Source organism: Fragaria vesca, linkage group LG3 (assembly GCF_000184155.1).
Source record: "Fragaria vesca subsp. vesca linkage group LG3, FraVesHawaii_1.0, whole genome shotgun sequence".
NCBI classification, from domain to species: domain Eukaryota; kingdom Viridiplantae; phylum Streptophyta; class Magnoliopsida; order Rosales; family Rosaceae; genus Fragaria; species Fragaria vesca.
Window position 1 is genome coordinate 2213905 of NC_020493.1, and position 25209 is coordinate 2239113.

Below are 25209 nucleotides of genomic sequence, written 5' to 3' on the forward strand. Positions count from 1 at the left end.
TATGTAGCTGCATATGTAGGAAAATCACAAGGTTTCTTGGAAAGAAAGGGTATGCTGGCTATTCCAATACTGTCTGCTGTGCTAGCATTGGTACTAACCATCATGCTCGGCTGTTGGTGGCGAAAGAAGAACCACAACACAAAAGGTGAAATAAGTTCTTATCTATTTTGATCACATACTAGTTAAATTGCTTTACTTGTCATGAGCTGGTAACACTTGTTTCGTCTGTAAATCACATGACCGAACTTCAACAAGATCATCTTCATCTAAAAGACATGGACTAAAGTGATGATATTATGCAGTTAGAACAGCAAGGATAAAAAGATGTAGTGAATAATTGTTTATTGTTTATGCGCAGCCATTCTGCAGGGAGAGGCGCTTGATGAAACACAGAGACACCCCGACTTACAATTTTTCGATCTTGACACAATAATAGCAGCCACAGACCACTTTTCTCGTGTCAATGAACTTGGCCATGGTGGTTTTGGCTCTGTTTATAAGGTAAGCAACAAATTTAGATAATCTCAACATTTGTAAGCTCCAACTTTTTCTTTTTGTTCTGGCTGTGTTAAGTTCTGGCATAACTGGTTCTTTTACTATTCTTAATCAATTAATCCAGAGTTTGTTTGCAACTTCAAGTGTTGACTATCTGACCCATTAATATTTATTTCTGACCGTAACTTCAGGGTAAGCTACCAAATGAACAGAATGTTGCTGTGAAAAGGTTGTCCAAAACTTCAGGACAAGGGACTGAAGAATTCAAAAATGAAGTTGCACTTATAGCAAGACTTCAACACAGGAACCTCGTGAAACTTTTAGGCTGCTGTATAAAGGGAGAAGAAAGAATTTTAGTCCTCGAATATATGCCTAATAAAAGCTTGGACTCCTTTCTTTCTGGTACGAGTAGAGGATATAATGATTAATTCAGGTCATTTACTCTCAAATATAAAACACACATTTGACGCTTCTTACTAAAATGAACAGTTTGCATTTTGATGTAGATCACACAAGACGTTCCTTCTTGGACTGGGCAAGGCGCTTTGAGATCATCAATGGGATTGCTCGTGGAATTCTCTATCTTCACCAAGATTCAAGATTGAGAATCATCCATAGAGATCTGAAACCTAGCAATGTTCTACTAGATGCAGAGATGAACCCAAAAATTTCTGATTTTGGCATGGCTAGAATAATCCATGGGAACCAACTTCAAGATAAAACGAGCCGAATTGCTGGAACATAGTAAGAATACTTATATAAGATGATCTTCATTAGTTATGCTATTGTTTGGAAGTAACATTTTATACTGTTTATATGCAGTGGCTACATGTCACCAGAATACGCAGTATTTGGGAGATTTTCCACGAAATCTGACATCTTTAGTTTTGGGATCATAATGTTGGAGATTGTAAGTGGCCAGAAAAACAATGGTTCTGATCTAGAGGATCCTTCCATGAATTTCATAGGACATGTAAGCAACATATATATATGTCTGACATTTTATATATCCCTTGCTATTCATTTCTTGTCTTAACTAAACTTCAACCGTAGGTTTGGGAGCTCTGGAAGGAAGGTAGAGCCTTAGATATTGTGGATTCGACATTGAAGTCATATCACTCTAATGAAGTCATTAGATGCATACAAGTTGCTCTCTTGTGTGTACAAGAAGATGCAAAGGACCGACCTTCCATGTCAGCTGTTGTTTTCATGTTGAGTGGTGAAGCATCTCCTCCATCTCCTAATCAGCCGGCATTTGTCTACAGAAAATACTCCGGTGCTGATGATGATCCATTACTTTCAAACGACATGACAGTAACTACAATGGAAGGTCGATAATGATGCAAACTTGAAGCCCTGACTATTTTTACTTGTTTGTCTATAATTTTCTTTATCTGTTTCTACAAACACCAGACAAGATTAGGATGTTACAGACTATAATAGTCAAGGCCTCAAGGGTACCAACAGTTGTTAAAGGGGTTATCAATCTGTATTTGGAGATGGAAAAGCAGTAAATCAGAATTAGTTTAACAGAAGGAAATCATTAGCAATGCGTACTTACAGTAGACTTTCCAAACTAAATATCAACTACAGGTTTGGGAGCTTTGGAGAGAAGATAGAGCTTAGATATTGTGGAATCAACACTGAATTCATATCAGCCTAATGAAGCCATGAGATGTAATAACAGGCAAAAGCTATATACAACGTTTAAGGAGTAATGCTCGATCAAATAATTCAAAGTGGTGTTAATTGTATCACTTTTTACTGATTATCAAATATTGTACCCGCATGCTCATCTTCAAGTAAAAATAAGGAAATGTACCTATGAAGAACATTGAATAAAAGTTGCGTGAGGACTGTAGATGCTCTACTAATTAAGATTAACATGAATTCGAACTTAAATCGAGCGTAGAAAAAATCTATTGAAGTACATAAATCACTTATTCCGTCATAAGTTCACAACATTCTTAATATATGGGGGTCCAAATTCGTGCAACATCACCAAACGTACACCCTTAGACCGCCCCCTGACCTAAACCTTGAAGCATCCACCATGGTTTGATCCCAAATCCACCACCCATGAACCATCATAGAACCAAAATCTCTTGCCGGCCTCTCAATCCCTCATCCACTCTACCTCTGATCCAATCAATTTTTAGCCACTATCAAGAACACTAGCTAGCTCGATTACATAACAACATAAAAACACAAAAATTAGTTTTTTTTTTTTTGGATGGGGAAAATAAAAACTAAATAGAGGTGCCTCGAACGTACCTAATATTTATACAATAAAGTGATAAGACTAAAGAAGCCTCTGGGAGAATATTCTCCACTCAAAGACCACACCTATCAGATTTATGGCCCATATTAGCAAGGGCATTGACATCAAAATTAGCTTCTCTCAATACATGAGAGAAACGAATGGACTTAAAGGAGTTACTCAAAAATTTGACATCATGTCCGAGTTTGAGGAGTCTCCAAGTGGGGTGAGAAACACCATTAACTACATCTCCTTCCACTTCAATCTTCGTGAGGCTTCAACAGGGACATTGGTGACACCTGAGTTGAAAGCACATGCTGCAATTGCACACAAAATAAATAGTTCGAAGTTGAGTTCATAACCTCTTCTACATACTAATCAAGAATCAAGGATGGTCGCACCTGAGCTTCGGGAAAAAAAAAGAAAGGTTTTTGTGATAGAGGTCCCACACAAGATGTAGGTTGACTCACAACGCCACATGCAACCCATGACCATTCGATTATTAGATAAGGCCGTTGAACCCACATTTCTCTGTACATTCTACACCTCAACCTCCTTAATTCTCACTAATCCATTTCTTTATTCACTAAAAACACAAAACAAAAGAGGTCAATCACATCAAATCACCAGAGAAAGAAAGAAATAAGCAAAACCAGAAGATTCGAACACCTTGCCTAGACTTGGCTTACCACGCTTCACACTCCACCTCTCCCAGTTTGAGCTCCGGCGCTGATCCATCCATGGCGGTCAGGCTAACCACTTGGTTCGTCACCCAGGGGATTAGCATTTCCAGTTCCACCTCCACCTCCAGGCGCTCTCATAACTTCTCATTTGCTTCCTCTCCTGCTTCTTCTTCTTCTTCTCCTTCTTCTTCCTGTAAGCTCCGCCACCGCAATCTCAGGTATATTCAAATGCCTTCTCTTCAATCAACTCATCAGGTCATCTTCAAATTCAATTGCAATTCGATTCGATTTTTCGGCTATTTCTCGCAGTTGCACATGCCTGCAGAAGAGGCCGAGAGCTCGGAAGAAGTCCTCGCAGGGACAGTCTTCTTCTGCTGAGTTCCAGCCGAACGGCGAAGAAGACTTTGAATCCGAGACTGCTCCGGTGCCCGTTCTGAATTCCGAAAGCGTATCTGATGATGATGATGATGATGTTCATGTTATCAGCTCAAACGATTCGATTTCGAGTGCTCTCACTACATCTGATCAAGCAGCTCCATCGGTACCGGCTTTCTCTTCTATTTCTAGTTAATGATCTAGTTTAGAATTTCGATTAATCGATGTCTTACACGCATTTGGATTGTGTAATGTTAGCAGGATTTGGTTGGAATGATAAGGAATGCCGAGAAAAGTATGATAATTTTCTGCTCTAGTCGTTTCGTTTAGTATCTACCAATGCTTTTTTTGTTATGGATATGATGAAATATGTATGTCTATTTGCTTGTTGTTGGTTGTAGATATTCTTTTACTAAATCGAGCTCGAGTTAGTGCTCTTCAAGACCTTGACAAGATTTTATCCGAAAAGGAGGAGTTACAAGGAGAGATGAATGCTTTGGAGATGAGGCTGGCCGAGACTGATGCGCGGATCAGAGTGGCTGCTCAAGAGAAAGTCAAGATGGAGCTCTTGGGAGACCACTTGAACCAGGTGCGGAATGAACAGAATTTCAATGGTGGCAGTGCGGAGAGAAGCAACGGGGTTGAGATTTTTGAGAGTGAAAGCCAGTTATTTAATGAAGAAGCTCCATTGCCGTACAAAAGCAGCATCAACGCGCTTGTAGCCAATCTTACTTCATTGAGATTAGAAAATGTGTCGCTCAGGAATGACATACAGGAACTCCGGGAGGCGCTTAGTAATGTGAAAAATACGGATGAGCGTGTGGTCATGCTCGAAAAACAACGCTCGTCTTTGGAGTCATCCCTAAAAGAGCTGGAGTCGAAATTGTCAGTTTCTCAGGAAGATGTTTCCAAACTTTCCAATCTCAAAGTTGAATGCAAAGGTTTATGGGAAAAGGTGGAAAATTTGCAAGTAATGCTAGATAAGTCGACCAAGCAGGCAGATCAAGCTATTATAGTGTTACAGCAGAATCAGGAGATTCAAAAAAAGGTTGACAAATTAGAAGAATCTCTTGAAAAAGCTAATGTGTATAAGGAGTCGTCAGAAAAGATGCAACAGTATAATGAGCTTATGCAACAGAAGATTAAACTAATGGAGGATCGCCTTCAACGTTCGGATGAAGAGATACATTCTTATGTTCGGTTATATCAAGAATCTGTGGAGGAATTTCAAGATACCTTAAATACTCTAAAAGAAGAGAGCAAGAGAAGGGTGATGGATGAACCTGTTGATGATATGCCTTGGGAATATTGGAGCCGTTTATTGCTTATAATTGATGGTTGGTTGTTAGAAAAGAAAATATCGGTTGATGATGCAAAGGCATTGAGAGAAATGGTATGGAAGCGAGATCGACGGATTCATGACACATACATGGCATGCAAGGAAAAGAATGTAAATGAGGCTGTGACTACATTTCTCAGACTAATATCATCCCAAACAAGGTAAACTTTCTACTATTGAAATGTAAAAGTTATTTATTTATGATGCTAATTAGACTTTCTTGATTTTTAGTTCAGGATTGCATGTCATTCATATCGCAGCAGAGATGGCGCCAGTTGCTAAGGCAAGTTCAGCTAACCTCTATTGGTTTTGATTTCTTTGCTTTTTTACACAAAAAATTGATCACGTATACTATTTTTATTAAAATATATTAGATGATCAAATACAGTTCAGATGTTTGTGGATCTTATATCACATCCCTGAAATCAAAAGTTTCCCTTTTAATTTTGCATAGGATATTAGATTTTGACTTCCTAAACTATGATCTTAATTTGAACCCATCCTGCTGTAATAGCATCCCGCAGTGCTCCTCATGCCTTCTTGATACAGTGTTTGTTTCTATTGCATTTCTTCACTTCTAGTGTAGTCTTTGCTATCTCCTTGATCTGCTGTAGCTTTAAATGTGAAGGGTGTTGTATTAGGTTGGCTAGCTTATATTCTCTGTGAACCAGGGCGGATGGTCTATCATTTGTGAAAAAGGTCTTCGATAATGCATTTGCTTGATATATGGTGTCATTAAGATAGATTTATTTTGAATATATAATTATTTATTTATGTATGACTCATTGGTATTTTATTCTACAGGTTGGTGGTTTGGGTGATGTTGTAGCTGGTCTTAGTAAAGCGTTGCAGAAGAAGGGACACCTTGTGGAAATTATTCTTCCCAAATATGATTGCATGGAGTATGATCGTGTTCGTGACCTAAGGGTATGTTGTATCTAATGGTTCGTACTTATTTTGAAAAATATGGTTTTTCTAATTGAATTTCATAAAACTCTTTAGTAACATGTTCTCATTTATAGGCCCTAGATGCGGCAGTAGAGTCGTACTTCGATGGTCGACTATTCAAGAATAAAATATGGGTTGGCACTGTTGAAGGTGAGCAATTTCAATGTATCTGTCTGCACGGCATATATTAGTACTGAATTCTCACTGGATTTTTTTGGTTCTCCAGGTCTTCCCATATATTTTATTGAGCCTCTTCATCCCGATAAGCTCTTCTGGAGAGGACAATTTTATGGAGAACGTGATGATTTCAGACGTTTTTCTTATTTTAGTCGTGCAGCCCTTGAGTTGCTTCTTCAAGCTGGCAAGAAACCTGACATAATTCATTGTCATGATTGGCAGACAGCTTTCGTGGTATGGACCTTTAAGCTCATCTTTTTTCTTTTACAATTTCTATAACTATGTACTCAAACCCAAGTTTACCGAGTTGGTTCTTTTCTAGGCTCCACTTTATTGGGACTTATATGCCCCAAAGGGATTAAACTCAGCTAGGATATGTTTCACCTGCCACAACTTTGAATACCAAGGAACGTCACCTGCTTCGGACTTGGCGTCTTGTGGTCTTGACGTCACCCAGCTAAACAGACCAGATAGAATGCAAGACAACTCAGCACATGATAGGATCAATCCTGTTAAGGTATATAGTAAATGGATTCATCTCATACCAGCATACTTTAGCTGTAGACACTGATCCGTTTTACACTTTCCACTTCCTCTATATTAGGGTGCAGTTGTATTTTCTAATATCGTGACAACGGTATCACCAACCTATGCGCAAGAGGTGCGGACTGCCGAGGTATGGCTTCTGCTTCTGACATAATGTTTGACCACATTTATATTGAAGCTGGAATGGACTTAGATCAGGCTCCTTGTATTAGGTTTCTTAGGCTCTTCAGTATCACATTGATGATCAACTTATATTATATGTATTAGTTACCTCGATCTTTTTCTCACTTGTTCCATAAAACTATATCATCTATGACTACAGGGTGGACGTGGTCTCCATTCAACACTTAACTTTCATTCTAAAAAGTTCATTGGAATTCTCAATGGAATTGATGCTGATGCATGGAATCCTGCCACTGACGCATATCTCAAAGTACAGTACAGTGCTAATGATCTTGAGGGGAAAGCAGAAAATAAGGAAGCTATTAGAAAGAGTCTAGGGCTTTCTTCTGCCGATGTTAGGAGACCATTGGTAATTACATTTTCTGGAATTCAAATGATTCACCTTGTGATGCACTAGTATTTGTTTATAAGTTTTCTAATTAGGCATCTTTTCTCTGCTAATTGAATACACTAGATTTTTACTAAATTGTGTCGCTTCTGAAAGAATTTAAAACCTCATCATATTAGTGGGTTTTATAAGGAATCATACATGGGAAAATAATATTATAGATACAGCTTATTTGTTTGGTCATTCGTACAGGAGCTTTTGCTTGATATATGTCCATTTTCGGTTAATTTGCTCTGCATGTATGTCATGTGTGAGATTCTGAAAATGGCATTCATTGACAACGTTATTTATTTTCAGTAAGCATGACTGTTGGTCAGTGAAGCTAGGTGAATACTTGAATTTGTCTGATCTCTTGGATAGGTGGGATGCATAACGAGATTGGTGCCACAGAAAGGTGTACATCTCATTAGACATGCGATTTATAGAACATTGGAGCTAGGTGGGCAGTTTATTCTACTGGGTTCAAGCCCAGTACATCATATTCAGGTACTGTTATCTTATCCTGGCTATTTTCATACCTGGTACAGTTCTTCGGATATTATGAGTTTATAGTACTAAGGTTACATCAGGAGGTCAAATTTTCCTTTTTCTTTACAAACTTTTTTTTTTTTGCCCTCCTGATGTAACCTTAGAACTATAAACTCAGTGCAAGGTGAAGGGGCTTACCACCAAATCTTAAATCTATCCTATCCTCTAAAGTGCCTATCTCTCATCCATTTGTTATTCCTCCCTGACCTATCCTTTCAAAATTCAACTCGACTTGGTACCCGAGTAGAAAATTTTAAGCTCAAATCCCCGCAGCTGCAGTTTGGAGCTTAACTTTACATGGTGGATTTTAGTGGTTTGTTTGCATTCTTTTACAATCAGTTTTGAGCTCAAATCCCTGCAGCATTTAATTCTACATGCTGGAATATAGTGCTAGAGTTGAATTTTTTTGAGCTCAAATCCCCCCAGCTGTACTTTGCAGTTTAACTTTACATGTTGGATTTTAATGACTTGTTTGCATGCTTATACAATCAACAAGTGATAATAAATATACAGCATTTGCTGAAAGTATAGTGGCTGACTGGCTGGCCGTGTTCTCGTATATATGGTTGTAAATGCCTAGTTGTGTCTCTCTTTTCTAGTGAATTGCTAAATTTATTTCTTTTTTCATACTTATCTAAATAATCACTCAAAGGTTTCTTCTTTTATTTTGGTCTGCAGAAGGAATTTGAGGCAATTGCAAACCATTTTGAGAATCATGATCATATTCGGTTGATATTGAAGTATGATGAAACTCTTTCCCATTCCATTTATGCTGCTTCTGATATGTTCATCGTCCCATCAATCTTTGAGCCCTGTGGACTTACACAGGTGAAGTCTTCCTCTGCCCTGCGAAAATCTCAGCAGATTATTATCTAGCTTTCTGTATTAACATCTTGTTTTTGTTTTGGTTTCAGATGATAGCAATGAGATACGGTTCTATACCCATTGCAAGAAAAACTGGTGGTCTAAATGATAGGTGGGCACTCAATGGCTAATATACATTTAACCTGCGCTAAACGGTTTTAGGCTAACGCTTCTATGGGAACTTAAATTATTAATTGTGCCTTGTACAGTGTCTTTGATGTTGATGATGACACAGTACCTGTTCAGTTTCGAAATGGATATTCATTCTTATCTCCTGATGAACAGGTAAATTAGCCTCAAGTATGTAGCCTTCATGCAATTATAATTTCTTATTTTCTTTTATCTGGCTTGATGCTGGAGAGTGGAGGCTTCAAATCTGATATAATATCTTTGCCTCTCCTTAATCTTGTTAATTTTCTTGATTGTCATCCACATTGGTATACATATCATTCGAGTCTACAACCTGATGCATACTGGTTTCAAACTTGAAATATTGGCAGGGACTAAACGGTGCTTTGGAACGTGCATTTAAGCACTACCTAAGTAAGCCTGAGAGTTGGCGGCAGCTTGTTCAGAAGGATATGAACATAGATTTCAGTTGGGATACTTCTGCTTCACAGTACGAAGAACTCTACTCCAAGTCTGTGGCCAGAGCAAGGGCGACAGTTCGCCCGTAATCTCTAGATACTGCTAAACCAGATGTCTCCATGCTTCATCCCCTGGAACATATTCTGCTTGGGACACTGATAAGTTGGAGCTTGAACTGTTTTTGTATTGAAGTAATCTTAGTATCAAGCACACCAACAGCTTGAGATATTCTTACAAGTTTGACGCTCGAAGCAGGTGGTTTTAAGATGATCTGCGCCGTCATCCAAATGCTCATTCATTTACATTTTGATCACCATTTATTTATTCAGGCAACCTCTTACTTTGTTGTATACTACTTACTAGGTTCTTCTTTTGTTTATAAAGACTTGTGCATACCTTACACGGGCTGATGTGCCTTCTCTTTTCGGCTTTCACATCCATACAAAACAGATGAGACATGTACATAAATAAAGAGTCAAAATTCTCACCATTTTTTTTGGGAAAGCTAATGTTCATTTGGATACTTGAATCTTTCTTCTGCGTTTTTAGGTTATGATTCTCTCTTCTGTTTTTCCCTTCCGCTTCTGATCAAACTTGGAATGTCATACTTTGAGAACTAAGCCTTCAATCTTAGAAGGAAAAAGGTAGTTTTCTTCATGACTTTGCAGGTGATTGAGCTTTTGTTTGATTATCATTTCGATACCTTTGTTCTTGTTTGATGAACATTAGTGACCAGTTGCAATCTAATATAACATAACGAAATCAAGCACATTGTTGCAGAGTTCACATCAAGTTGTCCATTGATTGAAACAAATTTACATCCCCGACAACATTGCAAACTAAATAAAGATAACAATTCCAGGCTCTCTCACTTTCCGGGGACAAAGTTGGTGGCGTATGACCAGGCATTGTTGTTCACTGGGTCGGCAAGGTGGTCGGCAAGGTTCTCCAACGGTCCCTTTCCGGTGACAATAGCCTGAACAAAGAAGCCAAACATAGAGAACATGGCCAACCTACCATTCTTGAGCTCCTTCACCTTAAGCTCAGCAAAAGCTTCTGGGTCATCAGCCAGACCCAATGGGTCAAAGCTGCCTCCTGGGTAAAGTGGGTCTTCAACTTCTCCAAGTGGGCCTCCAGCAATTCTGTATCCCTCGACTGCGCCCATCAAGATGACTTGGGTGGCCCAGATGGCCAAGATGCTTTGCGCGTGGACCAAGCTAGGGTTGCCCAAGTAGTCGAGCCCGCCCTCACTGAAGATTTGGGCTCCGGCCTTGAACCACACAGCCTCGCCAAACTTGACGCCGTTGCGGGCCAAAAGCTCGGGAAAGACGCATCCGAGAGCTCCGAGCATTGCCCACCTGGAGTGGATCACTTCAAGCTCACGGTTCTTGGCAAAGGTCTCTGGGTCGGCTGAGAGCCCAGCAGTGTCCCAACCGTAGTCACCGGGGAACTCACCTTTGAGGTAGCTTGGGGGCTCGCCAGAGAATGGGCCCAAGTACTTGACTCTGTCTGGGCCGTACCATGGGCTTCCGGAGGAAACAGCCTTGCCGACGGTTTTCCTCATGGAGATCCTTCCGGTTCCGAAAACCTCGGCGGGGGCAAGTTGCACAGCCTTGCCGGCGAATGTTGGGGAAGAGAGGGCCATTGTGGAAGCAGCCATTGTAAACTTGGAAGTAAGAAGGTAAAGAAATGGAAGAGGTGAGAATGATGAGTTGTTGTGGTAACGAAATTGAGCTTCACGAGCTTAAATAGGACCAGACCCCTTATCTTAGAAGACCAATAGCTCAATTCTCATTGGATGTGAAGTCTTGAAGTTTGATTTCCTTAGTCCAGTTGGCACCCTCAACACCACCAAGGCACCAAGGTTAACAGTATAACAAAAAATCTTACACAACAATGTGATAGTACCACTAGTTCCTCCAATTGGGTATTGCCAGTTGATCAATTTGGATAGATAGCCTCTATCCTGTAGGACCAAAGTACTGATTCGACCAGACAAATGTCTCTAAAAAATTTGCACCAAATCGGACCCCTCAAGGGTTTGCATCGACAGCCATGAATGAAGGCAATGTATACGTACATTATCGGTTTTGTTTTAAACACGTAACATGATCTTACAAGAGAAGAGCCTAAAACCCTTGTCAAAGGCAATCGAACTTCGATTTGTTGTTTCGAAGAGTAACAAATGAAGATGAGATATTTTTTCCTTTCCGGTGAGATATTTTGCAATGAGGTTCTCTGCCTGCCACTCAATTCTTCTTCAACCTTTTCTGGGATTTTACTTTCCTCAGTGACCATTGAGACATTGACTCACATGCACACCATCCATATCAAGCTCAGATTTCCCTTTCAAGCTAGCTGTTATTCATCGTATATCAAAGCCTGTGTTGAAAGTAGTAAGGGTAAACTTTAGAAGTGATTGATTGTATCACCTATGATGTAAACTGGAGACGTTAGACAATCACTACGGCCTTCACCATTACTTGGCCAAAGTTAAACGTCTAAAGGATCTCCAAGCCATTCTGTAATTAGCATAGATCACCTGCATGTCGATCACAAAGAAGAAAAAGCCTTCATCATATACATCTACTGTGATCTACTTTGGGGTATTCAAGTTGTCACCAAGGGTTCAAAACTCGAACTTTGAGGCATTGTCAAATTGCCCCAAGTCTGCTCCATCCCCATTCCGTAATGCAAAGCTTTCAATATCAACCACGTCAAGGTACCAATGTATAAATATCAACTGCACCAAACGAATAGATTTTTCAAGGTTGTTCAACTTGTTTTCCAACAAAGCTTTCGTATTCATGTGGTTGCCAGTAATCCGACGTGGGAAAACTGGTCACAGCCATGGAAATTGATATTAGAGGTTTGCCATGTGGACAGAGCAAAACAAAATGAGAATCTTCATGACCAATGAGAATGAAGTTTTAGATAGCCTAAGATAAGGAGCTTTGATCCCAACACCCCTATTAATATGTCACCAACCGGTCACCATTTTCATCACTCCCAATTCCATCTATCTAAGCACATTACCTTCTTTTCTTTCTTTCAACAATGGCTGCTTCCACAATGGCCCTCTCTTCCCCAACATTCGCCGGCAAGGCTGTGCAACTTGCCCCCACCGAGGTTTTCGGAACCGGAAGGATCTCCATGAGGAAAACTGTCGGCAAGGCTGTTTCCTCCGGAAGCCCATGGTACGGCCCAGACAGAGTCAAGTACTTGGGCCCATTCTCTGGCGAGCCCCCGAGTTACCTCACTGGTGAGTTCCCCGGTGACTACGGTTGGGACACTGCTGGGCTCTCTGCCGACCCAGAGACCTTTGCCAAGAACCGTGAGCTCGAAGTGATCCACTCCAGGTGGGCCATGCTCGGAGCTCTCGGGTGCGTCTTCCCCGAGCTCTTGGCCCGCAACGGTGTCAAGTTCGGCGAGGCAGTGTGGTTCAAGGCCGGAGCCCAAATCTTCAGTGAGGGCGGGCTCGACTACTTGGGCAACCCTAGCTTGGTCCACGCGCAAAGCATCTTGGCCATCTGGGCCACCCAAGTCGTCTTGATGGGCGCAGTTGAGGGATACAGAATTGCTGGAGGCCCACTTGGTGAAGTTGAAGACCCACTTTACCCAGGAGGCAGCTTCGACCCATTGGGCCTTGCTGATGACCCAGAAGCATTTGCTGAGCTTAAGGTGAAGGAGCTCAAGAATGGTAGGCTGGCCATGTTCTCTATGTTTGGCTTCTTTGTTCAGGCCATTGTTACCGGAAAGGGTCCATTGGAGAACCTTGCAGACCACCTTGCTGACCCAGTTAACAACAATGCCTGGTCATACGCCACCAACTTTGTTCCCGGCAAGTGAATGAGGCTTTAAGAGACTTGTAGTGTCCTCATTTGAAATTTGAGTGGGTTTTGAGTGTGGAATTGTTCATGTTGTAGATTGATGTGAACCACCCAAGTGAAGAGAATGTGAATTATTATTTATATATGGGAATCTGAATGGAGTAAAGTTCTTATCTTTTTGTTATTTCAATACATTTTGCGCATTGATTGGATTGAAATATAATCAAACATGGCAGAAAGGCGACCCCTGCACTTCAATTTCTTCTCTTCTCTGAAACAGGTTCATCGATTTCTTTGTTGCCCAGCTTAAAGTTTTAGTCTTTTTGTATATTTGGTGTTGAATTTGGTTTTGTTTTATTGGGTTTTGATTGCATAGGTTGAGAAGAGATTGAAATTAGAACACCAATCTGTGCAATCCACTCCATCACAATCAAAATTGCTAGAAAGCAATAAGTTAATTACAGAATCACTAAGCTCACCCATATACCTTGATTTGGAGCAATCCAACAAGAACAACCATCAGGGCTCTAGTACACTCCAAGACAGTAGTGAAGCCCCTGAAGCATTTCTTTCATGCTCTCCACAGTTCATACAGACCCAAGAGAACCCAACTCAGCCAAATTCCCCCAAAACTGTTAGTGACACTGAAACTGAATCTGTTGACGATATTGAGCAGTTGATTCAACTCTTGGGTTTGTCTAGTTGTCAAGAAGGAGATGAAGAAAAGGCTGGTTTGGACTTCAAGTGTGGAGGTAGTGAAAATGGGGGAAATTCTTGTCATTGTGAAGGTGGGTTTTATGAGAAGATTGTTGGGGTGAAGGGGCCAAAGTGTGGGAGAGAAGTGGAGAGGTTGGAGGGTTGGATTAACTACTTCCTGAATGGTCATGGGGAGGGAAAGATTGAGCCTTTCAGGTTGGCACATTTGTTTTTGTGTAAAGCTGCTTTTGCTTCAGAGGGTGCTGATCATGGTTTTGGAGGGTTGGAATTTCCTTCCACGATTGGGGATTATCTGCGCAACGATCCTCCAACAGATTAATATGGCACAAGATTTACTTTGTGTTATTGTCACTCTTAAAAGATGGTGCTTCATAGTTTCATATATCAGCTTGATGTAAGGTACGGATGTTGAGAATATTACATTTACAGAGTTTCTTTGCCAAATGTTCTTAATCCTTTTTCCAACAGTAGTATGATTGTATTCATCAAATATTTGATGTTGCTTTCATTTTTACATGGTGCACAAACATACATGATTAGCTATTAGAAGCAGGAGGAAAAGAGTAAGATGATGAGAAAATTCAGATACCTTTTTATCTTTTATCTTATTGGATGCTATGAACTCAATTTTCATTCAAAAAGCTTCAATGGTTGGTATCCAAGTAACTGCTGGACTTATGAAATTAAAGATCAGGATTTGATTTTACAAAATCATGAATAAATTTGCTTGTAAAAAGGACTTTTATTTCACAACAATAAACATTATTACATGATGAGCATTGTTCCATCTCTGATACAACTTTCAACTTCATAGTTCTGAGAAATACATTTGACCATTGTTCTTGAATTATATTGCCTTTTTCAGCTTCTTAAGGGCAGACAACACCTCATTCATGATAGGTCTCTCCTCGGGAATTTGGTTGGTGCAAATCAAGGCTAGCTTGAGCAGCTCTTCTGCACTAGCCTCTTGTACCTTGGAGATATTTGAAGTTAGCATTGGATCCAGAACTTCAAGAAGCGAATGTGATCCATTTGCAAGGGCTTTCTCCACTAGTTGGTGCAAGCTCATTGGCTGCCCATTTTCTTCCATGATTCCTGTTGGCCTTTGTCTTGTCAGTAACTCCATCACTATTACGCCAAAGCTGAACACGTCTACCTTGGTTGTGATTTTCCTCATGTATGCAAACTCTGCAGACATACGTTTTAACATATGAGTACCAGCGAAAGCAATGGCATTGAATTTCAGAAGATGGGTGAAAAGGAAAAAAGAGAAAAGTAAATGGAGATTAGTTTATATTTGAGAAAAGCCAGCAGAATGTCACCTGGTGCTAAGTAGCCAATTGTGCCTTGAAAAGCTGATGCCGTGGAAAGGCTACTCCCATCCTGGAGATGAACACCCAACATTCTAGCTGTTCCAAAATCACTCACATGGGCCTCCCAATCATCATCCAACAAGATGTTAGAAGGCTTCAAGTCGCAATGAACAATTGGAAAATCATAGCCTGAATGAAGGTAATCCAATCCACTTGCTATAGAGACTAGAATATTGATTCTTTGAGAGAATGTCAATCTCCACTGATTCATCCCATCTTCATGTATAATGTTCTCCAGGTTCCCGTTCTCCATGTACTCCAGAACTAAGGCCTTTAATTTCCCGCTCTCCCATGCATAGCCAAGTACCTTCACCAAATTCCTATGCCTTAGTTGACTCAGTGTCTTGATCTCTCTGTTGAAGCATTTATCTGACTCAACTGAGAATTGCTGGAGATTCAAACTCTTTATAGCTACTATCTGCCCATCTTCTAGTCCACCTTTGTACACTGTGCTCAAGCTGCTTGCACCTAGAATGTTCTCTTTGCTGAAACGACCAGTGGCATTTTCTAAATCCTTTGGATCAAACCTCTTGAGTGTCAAAGCTGTAGCACATTCTAGTTCTGGATTTTCAACCTTTTCTTGCTTACGCAATTTGTTGAATCGGTTGAGGAATAGAAAAATGATCACTAGAATCAGAAGCACAGAAGCAATTCCAAGCGACACGAGAACGTACATGGTTGTCTTTGATATCCGTGAACTTTTCTTGCATGTCTTCAGCAGTATGTCTCCACAGAGGTCTGGGTTTCCTACCAAGCTGGATGCATTCATACTTCTGAATAGTCCGGTGTCTGGAAGAGGGCCTTCAAGTTGATTGAAAGAGAGGTTCAAGTGTTTCAAGGTGGTGGTAAAATTGGAAAAGCCCTCAGGGATAACTCCCCTCAGAGAATTCTGGGAAAGATCAAGGGAGCTAAGATGCTTCAAATTTGTCAACTCTTCTGGGAGTTCACCATCTAAGTTGTTCCTTGAAAGGTTCAAGCTTGTGAGGGTGTCCATCTTGGCAAAAACTTCAGCTTGAATTGGCCCAGAAAGTTTGTTACCTGACAGATCAAGAGAGTACAAGTTCCTGCAGCCTTCTAGCGCTCTAGGAATCATTCCTGAAAAATTGTTGTTGGAAATGTCAATGGCCTGCACCATTCCCAACATGCCAAGCTCGTCTGGAATGCTGCCATCCAAGAAATTGTATGAGAAATTCAAATATATCTGCATGCTTTTCATCCCTGAGACCACAGACCCTGGAATGGGTCCTGAGAGATGATTGTGAGAGAGATCCACAGTCGTTAGCCGATTAAGGTGAGCCATGCTTTTCGGAATGGAACCGTTGAGCATGTTACCTTGGAGGTTTAAGTATGAAAGCAACTCAAGTTTAGAGACACTATCTGGAATTGGACCAATCAGTTTGTTCTGCTGCAACTCAAGTTTAGTTAACTCTTTTAGCTCAAAAAGTTTCTCGGGGATGGCTCCTTCTAAAGCATTGTTGTCCAGGGAAAGCCCTTGTAGGTGTGAGAGATTAGACAGCTGTGGTGGAACTGGACCTGAGAATCTATTTTCACCAAGGTCAAGGACGATAAGTTGGTTCAGTTGGCCAATCTCTGGTGGAATTTTTCCGACAAATGAATTAGCGAAGGCTTTCAAACGCCTGAGATTGGAAAGTTTTCCAATTCGAGGTTTCAGATAACCGCTAAAGTTGTTCAGGCCCAAATCTAGAGTGGAAAGAGTTGTGCAATTGAAGAGGTCATCTGGGATTTCTCCGAACAATTTATTTGACCAAACAGAAAAGAAACTAAGATTTTGAAGCTGCCCTAGACCCTGAGGTATTTTCCCAGTTATTCTATTAATAGCCAAGCTTATAACTTGAAGATTGGTGCAGTTGGTAATACTAGATGGTATGGATCCCTCAAGAAGGTTGCCATTCATGGAGAGGTTTTTGAGATTATAAAGCGACCCTATGTTTGATGGAAGCTCCCCTGTTAGAGAATTTAAGCTCATTGACAAATATGTCAGATTTGTCAAGCTTGTCAAGGATGAGGGTATCTTTCCAGTAAACTTATTGGAGTGCAGGGTCAACATTTGCAATGATCTCAAAGATCCAAGCTCGGATGGTATTGTCCCGCTTAACTCATTGTTTGAAAGTTCTAAATGGGTTAATGATTTCAGCTGAAAAATGGAGAGTGGGATTGTGGAGTTTAGCCTATTCTTGTACAATCTCAATGTTTCCAAGTGAACCAAACTTCCAAGCTCAGGGGGAATGCTTCCGGTGAAATGATTGCTGTAAATTTCAAGGTTAACTAGCTTCTTACACCAACTTAGTTCAGAAGGGATTTCCCCAACAAAGGAATTTTCAAACACTACCAGTTGTTCTAAATTTGACAGATTCCCTAGCTCCCTAGGTAGTGCACCGGACAACTGGTTTTTACTTAAATCAACTGCTTTGAAAGCTGCCAACTTACCCATGGAAGCAGGTAATGAGCCTGTAAAGTTGTTGCCATTTGCTAGAAGAAGCTGAAGATTAACAAGGTTTCCTATATTTGATGGGATTTTGCCGGTGAGGTTATTAAATTCCGCACCAACCAAAGACAAGTTTCTGCAGTTGCAAATGCTCTCTGGTATGCTTCCACTCAAAAAGTTATCCCCCAAATCTAATGACTGCAGATTACCAAGGTTTCCTAGTTCTGGTGGAATTGAACCCGAAAGAGAATTTTGATACAGAGCAAGTTGGGAAAGTTGGGAGCATAGTCCCAGCTCAGCTGGAATATGTCCTGTGAATGAGTTTGAAGTTAGATCAAGAACCTGGAGGCCTGAAATGTTTCCAAGGAAGGGTGAGATCACGCCTGCGAGCTGCTTTTCCACCAGAGAAATAGAGGTAACTTGATTCGTTGAGGGGTCACAGGCAATGCCAGACCAATTGCAGTGATGGCTTGCCTCTGAGGTCCAGTCTGTAAGTGTTCCATTGGGGTCGCTGGTGATGGATTTCTTGAACGCCTTCAAGGCCTCGACTTCAACCTCCAAGCTTGTCTGAGCTGATAGAACAGTAAGCAGAGCAGAACAGACTATGACTATGGCCAAACTGACTCTGTGAGACTCCATTGTAGTGGATAAACAAGCTGATGAGCAATGAATGCTGATGAAGCTTCTTATAGAGATACACTCACTGGAGCTATCTAATCCATGGTCCCCTCCAGAGAAAACTGATGTGGACTCACACAAGTCCAATCGTCAAGGAGTGATCAAAAGAAGGAAGAAAATGTGATTCTTTGAACGAGGTTATTGAGCGAGCTTATTGACTTTGAACTCCACCAAAAATGACAAAAGCCTATCAGTAGCCTGTAGAGATAAGCATGTACTCCTTTCCTTCTAGTCAATCAAGTTTTGAGCATAATGTGAATGATTATATCCCCTTTTCCATTCTTGCACTCAAGGACATGAAACTTAAATACAATATATTTGGCAAGCTTGTGATGCAGGACTGAATCGACAATGGAGTCTGAGCCCTTGTGTGCCTATAACGCGGTTTAGACTATATACAGTGTGCGCATTAAAGCACAAGTTGCATATAGAGGCCAAAGTGATGAGTTGGTTCAACTCTCACTTCTGTGTTCTCGGGATGTAAATAATAGAACAAATACAGACAGTTTGGATTTAGCTTAGCAGAAAAAGACAGGGTTGAAGATTTAGATTCGTTGAATAGATAGGTCAAGGCATTGCCTTCTTTGTCATTGAGGCTGGTGTGAAGAGGGAAAACGAGTTGTAACATGTACCGTCTTTTACTGGAAAATGTACTTCAATCGACATCCATATTCACTTTCATGTGAGACTTCAGAAAACAAATGAAGAGACTAGAACCAAAGGTTTTACCAAGTGATTCCAAACCCTGTATAATCTAGGGAATCAGCTATATAAGATCTTCTAGAACTTGTAGCTAGATTACAAGAAATGTTTCCCAGTTAACTATGCTTGGTCGATGACTTTGTTATCAGTCATGGTATCAATGACTCAGTTATTCACCACATCTTACTCCCTTTACTGATTTGTTAGTTCATAACAGACACATCAAGATATCATTTGGTTCGTAGATTAGAGACTAATACAACTACGATTTTTCATACTGCCTTCATAAGAATAGGAAGAGGGAGATGCAATACTAAAGTTGATGTAGAAATATATGTATTGCTATGTTGCAGTGAAAAATGGTAACTACTTTGGCAACTGATAGGAAGTTCTTTCTTCCTCTTCAGAGAGGGCTGCTAATTTCTTCGTGCACAATTTATTCGGCAAGGTATGTCTGGGAGCTCTTATTCTTTCATCTATTTGGCCTTGGCTGAAAATTGTTAGGCCTGAAGTTTTGTCTTCGGCCAAAAGTTATATCACATTGGTTCTGGTTCCCATATTTCTTGAGACAATTTCGTTGGAAGTTGATGCGGGATTTGTGGATGGATTATACTCATAATGATCACTGAGTCTCCCTCATCTTATTCAATTGCATTTTCCTGATCTTGTGATATTTTAATCAATTAGGAAGAAGAGAATTGAATTTGGTCAGCCTCCTCTTCATGGCACATTCGCGGTAATTCACTGATTTGGGTTTTTCATTTTATACGGGGAAAAACGGCTTTAAGTCAAAACCGGGCTAAATAATGTGACACAAAAGATGAAATCCATGGAGTAACAGACTCAAATAAACCAATACAAAGCCGCAGTCCCCGGAAATTGCAGATAACTCGTTGTTGAGTTTGGACAATTCAGTGGGCTTAGAGTTTTAGAGCATCTTTATCAAACTTTTTATTTTGGTTTTTTAGCTATTTTAAAGAACGTGTTTAATTTTTTTGGTATTTTAAGAGCTCCAACAGACTGACTAAAGTTTAACTATTATGACTTCTAGCTATCTTACTGGCTAAATATAGAGAGCGAGTTGATCGAGACTCTCTATAATTTAATGCATTTATTTTAAGATATTTCATGTGATGTATAAATATATACAAACTATTTAATCTTCATTTGAAGAATAATATTTATTAATTTAATACTAACTAAAGTAGAGAGTACTGATGCATACCTATTTCTAAATTCACTAACCAAAATGACATTTTAGCTAATTTGACTAAAATTTAACTAAAAAATGGGTAGCATTGATAAAGATGCTCTTATACGAACCTCAAGAGTGTGTTTGGATGAGGTAAAAAAATGAAGGAATTTAATTAAAAGTAAGGATTTCACAATTTCTAAAAGCCAAGTTACATTTTGATGGAATTGAAAACGAAAGAATTCATTATTTAAATTCTTCACTTAAATTTCCACCAAAACAAGTGTCATTTACAAATTCTTTGCAAGATTCAATTTTCATTTTCAAAACAATACTTTTTAAAAAAAAAATTATATTTCTTTTAATTTTTTTTTTTGAAGAAAGACACTAATCATTTTATTGATCAATAATAGAAAGAAACAACACATACATAACTCACCCTCATGGACTACGTAAAAAACGAATTATGCTAAAATAACCTATGCAACTCAAGAAGAAAAACTGAAGCAACGTACTTAAGCCATTTTAATGTCACAACCTTAAGATAGACACCTTGATCAATAATGGGTAACCGTCAAAATCATTGGCAGAGGCAGCTAAGGACGAGTGAGGGCCCGTGTTCCTAGTAGAATTTAGACAAATGGTTGGTTTGAAATGTTTGTGGCGCCCCCACAAGATTGCTCCCAACAGCAAAGAAAGTGGTGAAGTCCTCTTAACAGCCTTACAATTTGAACATTGTAAATCTTAAGTAAGAGAATTTCTAATGTGTTGGCACAACAATAGCCACATTTTAGAATAAAAAAAATATTTATTTTGACCATGCATTAACCATTAGTTTATTTTATGTTGATTTTTTTTTTTTTTGCCCCTATAGGTAAATCTCTTCTCCCTCGGCCACTGGTCGGAATCATCCAACTTATTTAAAGATCAAGATCAACTACTCGTTACCGGTCTCCTCAGCAAGAAGACCACTAACAGATTCCACACCACCAGGTTCTTGAGTCTCCTCGACCCCTTTCTGTGCACCTGAACTCTCACCATCAGTTAAAGCCAGAACCCTACGAGCACCAAAGCTCTTCTTTGCCTTCTTCGGCCCTTTCTTGTGAGTACCAAGCGTCCATGGCCCGCACATCCTCCATCTTCTGCTTATTCTTAGAACCAAAAGGACGACCCACCTTCCTTTTCTCAGGAGGTGACACAATCAACACCCCATGCTGATGAGGAAGAGACATCTCAGGTGAGAAATAAAGGCAACTCAAAAGCTAGTGGAGCCGACAACTGCTCCTCACCTCTGGCCCTCTTACTGAAATCGGCACCACTAATGCCAGCTGCACGCTTAACACCAGTTTTAGCATCCGGCATGATAACCTCCACATTGAGTGAAGGCGCCTCCATTGTCACCACACCCTAACTCATTTCAGTACTACCAGATGGGGCTCGGAACTTGTTCAACTGCGCCTCCAGCGCTGCTGCTATAACACCAGGGATTGAAAACTGGAAAGAAAGTTGTTTACCCCTAATAGGAGTCCCAACCGAGGCCACAGAAGCAGCCGAGGACGAGCCACTTCCCAACAAACCCAAAACCAAACCACTACCCCTATTAGGGTTAGGGTTTGGAATAAGATTACTCCCATTCCCGAACACCACCGAAGCAGTACCACCACCGGACTAAGGTCCAAATCCCAGCATCACCACCTCGGAAATATCCGGTGGTTCTCCTAACCCCCCTGCTCCATGCTCCAACAAACCACACACTTTGCAAGAAGAGAAATCAATTAACTTGAGGAAAGGTACTGGAAGCCCTGTGCAAAACTGACTTGTTCTCCAAGCACAAGAATATGGACCGGACCGTCTCAGACGTGAACTGGGCCTATATCGGATTGGGCCTATATATACTCTTAACAGCAGGGCGCATAGGCTTATCAAATGAAAGGGCGTGTTCTAGCCCTTCCGATTCTCAAAGTCTATATTGACTTAATAGAGCAGATCCGTCTCCATCTCTAGAGAGCAGATTCGACTGGGTGAGATTGGGTGCCTCAAAGTACGTTCTTGATTTCCTCCATTGTTGTCCGACTTCGATCTCTGCAAGTTAAGGTGGTCTCTACTGGGCAACGGTTAAAAAAGTTTTTTTTTTACTATTTTTAGTTCGATCTACTATTGCATGCCCTGCTACATATATATCGCACTTCTTTGTGCCTCTGCTACGGCCACTCTAAACCCTAAATAAACATCTTCTAAGAGATTAGTTTTTTTTTCTTTTTAAGAAAGAGTTTAATTGCATACATAAAAACGAAAAAATCTTGTTTTTAATTGCATGCAATTCATTTCATGGATATTATTCTATATCTATCACAAAGCATTTAAACATATATAATAATTTTCCATTGGTTAAACATTGACTGGAAGTTTGATAGGTGCGCATGTCAAGTTTTTAAGGAGAGCAAGGGTTTCCCACTCTTAATTTGTTTGCCGCCTTCTAGTTTCTACCTCTGTCGCTCTCTCCCGGCCTCTACGTGCAATCAGAGTGAGCAACGACATGATGTCTTGTGGTACTGTCTCTCTCTCTCTCTCTCTCGTGCATCTGATACCATACTTTAATCTGGTATTGGTTTTTCATGTTCTTGTTTGAATCCTATTGTGCAAGTTGGGGGGAACGGAGATGATCGCCCAGCTCTTAATCCAACCAAGGTGAGTAGCCTTTGCCCCCAGTAAAGCTGTAAATGTATCTCGATCACATTTACGCCCTTAATTTGTTCTACTTTCTTTCTTATTTTCATTATCGGTGCAGCTCCACAGGTTCCCACCGGATACCAGAAAGCGGATTGAGCATCTTATACAGATACAGGTAATAGTATTATATATTGTTATTAGTTGATCAATATATCAATACATGCATCTTCATTTTTCATATGATAAACCCTTGAAGCTTTGTCACTTGCAGAAAGACCATGATGAATTAAAGGCTCAGTTTTACAAGGATCGAGGAGCACTTGAAGCTAAATATGAGAAACTCTATCAGCCTCTATACGACAAGGTATCACCGTGACTAGTATGAATTTAAAACAAAAATAGTTAAAGAAAAAAACAAGTTGAAATTATTTCATTGCAGAGATACAATATCATGAACGGAATTGGAGTCACTACTGATTCTGAATCACCAACAACAAATCAAGGGGGTAATGCTCACTCTTCCCCCTGACCTTGTTTATATACTGTTTTATTTTGTGAACAAGTGTTTTTTGTATTTCTGCAGAAAAAGGGATTCCTGAATTTTGGCTCTATGCTTTGAACGCCATGTATGTGCTAGACAAAGAGGTGAGACCATAATTTAATTTATATCTTCAATGGTTGCAGTCTAACTTGTATGTGAAATCAGTAGCTGCTCTAATATGTGATTATTTTGTATTAGATTAAAGACTATGATCAAGGAGCTCTCAAACATCTTGTGAACATCAAGTGGCTAAGGACAGATAACCTTAAGGTTTTCAAACTCGAGTTCTACTTTCGTCCCAACCCCTTCTTCAAAAACTCTGTTCTGACCGTGACATATCATATGATTGATGAAGATGAATTCATTATAGAGAAAATAATAGGGTAAGTTTGGTTCATAACTTCCTAGAATGCTAATAAGCAGTTTATTTTTGTTTACGTGCATGGCGGTTTGTATTTAAATCGACCATATATGTTGACTGGTACCTGCTTTGCAGGACTGAAATTGAGTGGACTTCCGAAAATCGCTTAAAGAAACATAGAACTGGTAATCGTAGAAGTTTCTTCGATCTTTTTAGTCCACCTGAAGCCCATAATGATTGTAAAGTAAGCAACCTTTTTAAAAAGATTTATATCATTTTATTTGAACTATTTGTTCGTGGTGTAATTATCTGATCTTCTCTCTTTCTCAACAGAACCTAAAACTCAAAGATATATTGCAAGGAAACTATTTAATTGGGTGAGTTCATATATTACTGTTAATGAGATTGTGATACATTCTCTCACAAAACAAAATTTCAGAACATTTTAACATTTTTTGTTTTGGACAAGATCGTTTTAACTTCTTTGAACTTTGCTATTTCTAGATAAAGCTTTGTGAGTCAGTACTTTTTTAACATTTTTTTTTATGGCATTATATATATATATATATATATATATATATATATATATTATTTCTTTTCGCAGATCAATCATTCGGGATGATATAATTCCTCGTGCTGTTTTGTGGTTTACGGGGGAGGCTGAGCTAGAACAATTTGAAGAGATGTCATCAGTACATGAATCTTTCCTTAAGAGACTATCACTCGATGTCCAAAAGCGAGTTGACCGTCTCAGAAAAATTCAGGTAGTCAACTCTCCAACCTTTTGCATACTGGATCACTGAAGGCAGTAGTCGATCATTCTTTCATTCAATCCGTACCGGAGTAACATTGCATGTATCATTTCAACTTTTAAACTAGAGGCTTTCTCAACTTGCAGAAAGATCATGATGGATTGAAGGCACAGTTTTACCGGGAAAGAGCAGAACTTGAGGCCAGCTATCAAAAAGCATATAATGACATGTACAATGAGGTATCATGCTCGTCTGTAATACTATTTCTTGAGCTGGTACTGCTATCATGAGAATGGGAAGCTTATTTTCCCCTCCTTTCTTCAATCATGAATTATACTTTATTTCATTACTTTCCAGAGATATAGGATTGTAAACGGTGTTGTTGAAGCTGAAAAATTGGCCAAGGACTCTGAAGTTGGAAATCAATCCCCCGAAGGTACACTCCTGATGATCGACCCTAATATTATTTACTTTGCGACAATACTAGCTATTAATTGTTATTATTTGGCATGTCTTGTGGCATGGCAGAGAAAGGTGTGCCAGAATTCTGGCGGCATGCTCTGGTAAACCATG

At 39.8% G+C, this 25209-nt stretch overlaps 6 protein-coding genes across 6 annotated transcripts in view; 4 read left to right on the top strand and 2 right to left on the bottom strand.

Annotated features, from left to right (window-relative positions):
* LOC101310880 overlaps nt 1-25209 on the top strand; it is a 1534871-nt gene that overhangs the window by 936 nt on the left and 1508726 nt on the right. The window contains exons 2-8 of the mRNA XM_004295332.1: nt 8-145; nt 359-501; nt 687-897; nt 1002-1239; nt 1381-1468; nt 1549-1604; nt 1713-1771. Coding sequence (XP_004295380.1) covers nt 8-145; nt 359-501; nt 687-897; nt 1002-1239; nt 1381-1468; nt 1549-1604; nt 1713-1771 — 933 coding nt within the window. The remainder of the gene's footprint in view (nt 1-7; nt 146-358; nt 502-686; nt 898-1001; nt 1240-1380; nt 1469-1548; nt 1605-1712; nt 1772-25209) is intronic.
* LOC101307094 (probable starch synthase 4, chloroplastic/amyloplastic-like) lies at nt 3592-9855 on the top strand. Its single transcript, XM_004293454.1, has 16 exons — nt 3592-3656; nt 3748-3979; nt 4075-4108; nt 4215-5313; nt 5384-5435; nt 5957-6079; nt 6175-6250; nt 6327-6511; nt 6600-6794; nt 6882-6953; nt 7146-7355; nt 7755-7880; nt 8601-8750; nt 8837-8898; nt 8996-9071; nt 9287-9855. The coding sequence occupies exons 3-16, from the start codon at nt 4087-4089 to the stop codon at nt 9461-9463; spliced, it is 2625 nt and encodes an 874-aa protein (XP_004293502.1). The 5' UTR covers nt 3592-3656; nt 3748-3979; nt 4075-4086; the 3' UTR covers nt 9464-9855.
* On the bottom strand, nt 10088-23159 carry LOC101306015 (chlorophyll a-b binding protein 40, chloroplastic-like). The gene is made up of 3 exons (XM_004293532.1): nt 23156-23159; nt 13923-13932; nt 10088-11047 (listed from the first exon to the last, which is right to left on the bottom strand). The coding sequence occupies exon 3, from the start codon at nt 11032-11034 to the stop codon at nt 10243-10245; it is 792 nt and encodes a 263-aa protein (XP_004293580.1). The 5' UTR covers nt 11035-11047; nt 13923-13932; nt 23156-23159; the 3' UTR covers nt 10088-10242.
* On the top strand, nt 12377-13379 carry LOC101305728 (chlorophyll a-b binding protein 40, chloroplastic-like). Its single transcript, XM_004293531.1, has one exon. The coding sequence runs from the start codon at nt 12432-12434 to the stop codon at nt 13221-13223; it is 792 nt and encodes a 263-aa protein (XP_004293579.1). The 5' UTR covers nt 12377-12431; the 3' UTR covers nt 13224-13379.
* LOC101293074 lies at nt 12672-14648 on the top strand. The gene is made up of 2 exons (XM_004293572.1): nt 12672-13484; nt 13581-14648. The coding sequence occupies exons 1-2, from the start codon at nt 13434-13436 to the stop codon at nt 14238-14240; spliced, it is 711 nt and encodes a 236-aa protein (XP_004293620.1). The 5' UTR covers nt 12672-13433; the 3' UTR covers nt 14241-14648.
* Nucleotides 14466-18740, bottom strand: LOC101309130 (LRR receptor-like serine/threonine-protein kinase FLS2-like). Its single transcript, XM_004293461.1, has 2 exons — nt 15244-18740; nt 14466-15109 (listed from the first exon to the last, which is right to left on the bottom strand). Exons 1-2 carry the CDS (start codon nt 18377-18379, stop codon nt 14769-14771), a joined length of 3477 nt encoding a protein of 1158 aa, XP_004293509.1. The 5' UTR covers nt 18380-18740; the 3' UTR covers nt 14466-14768.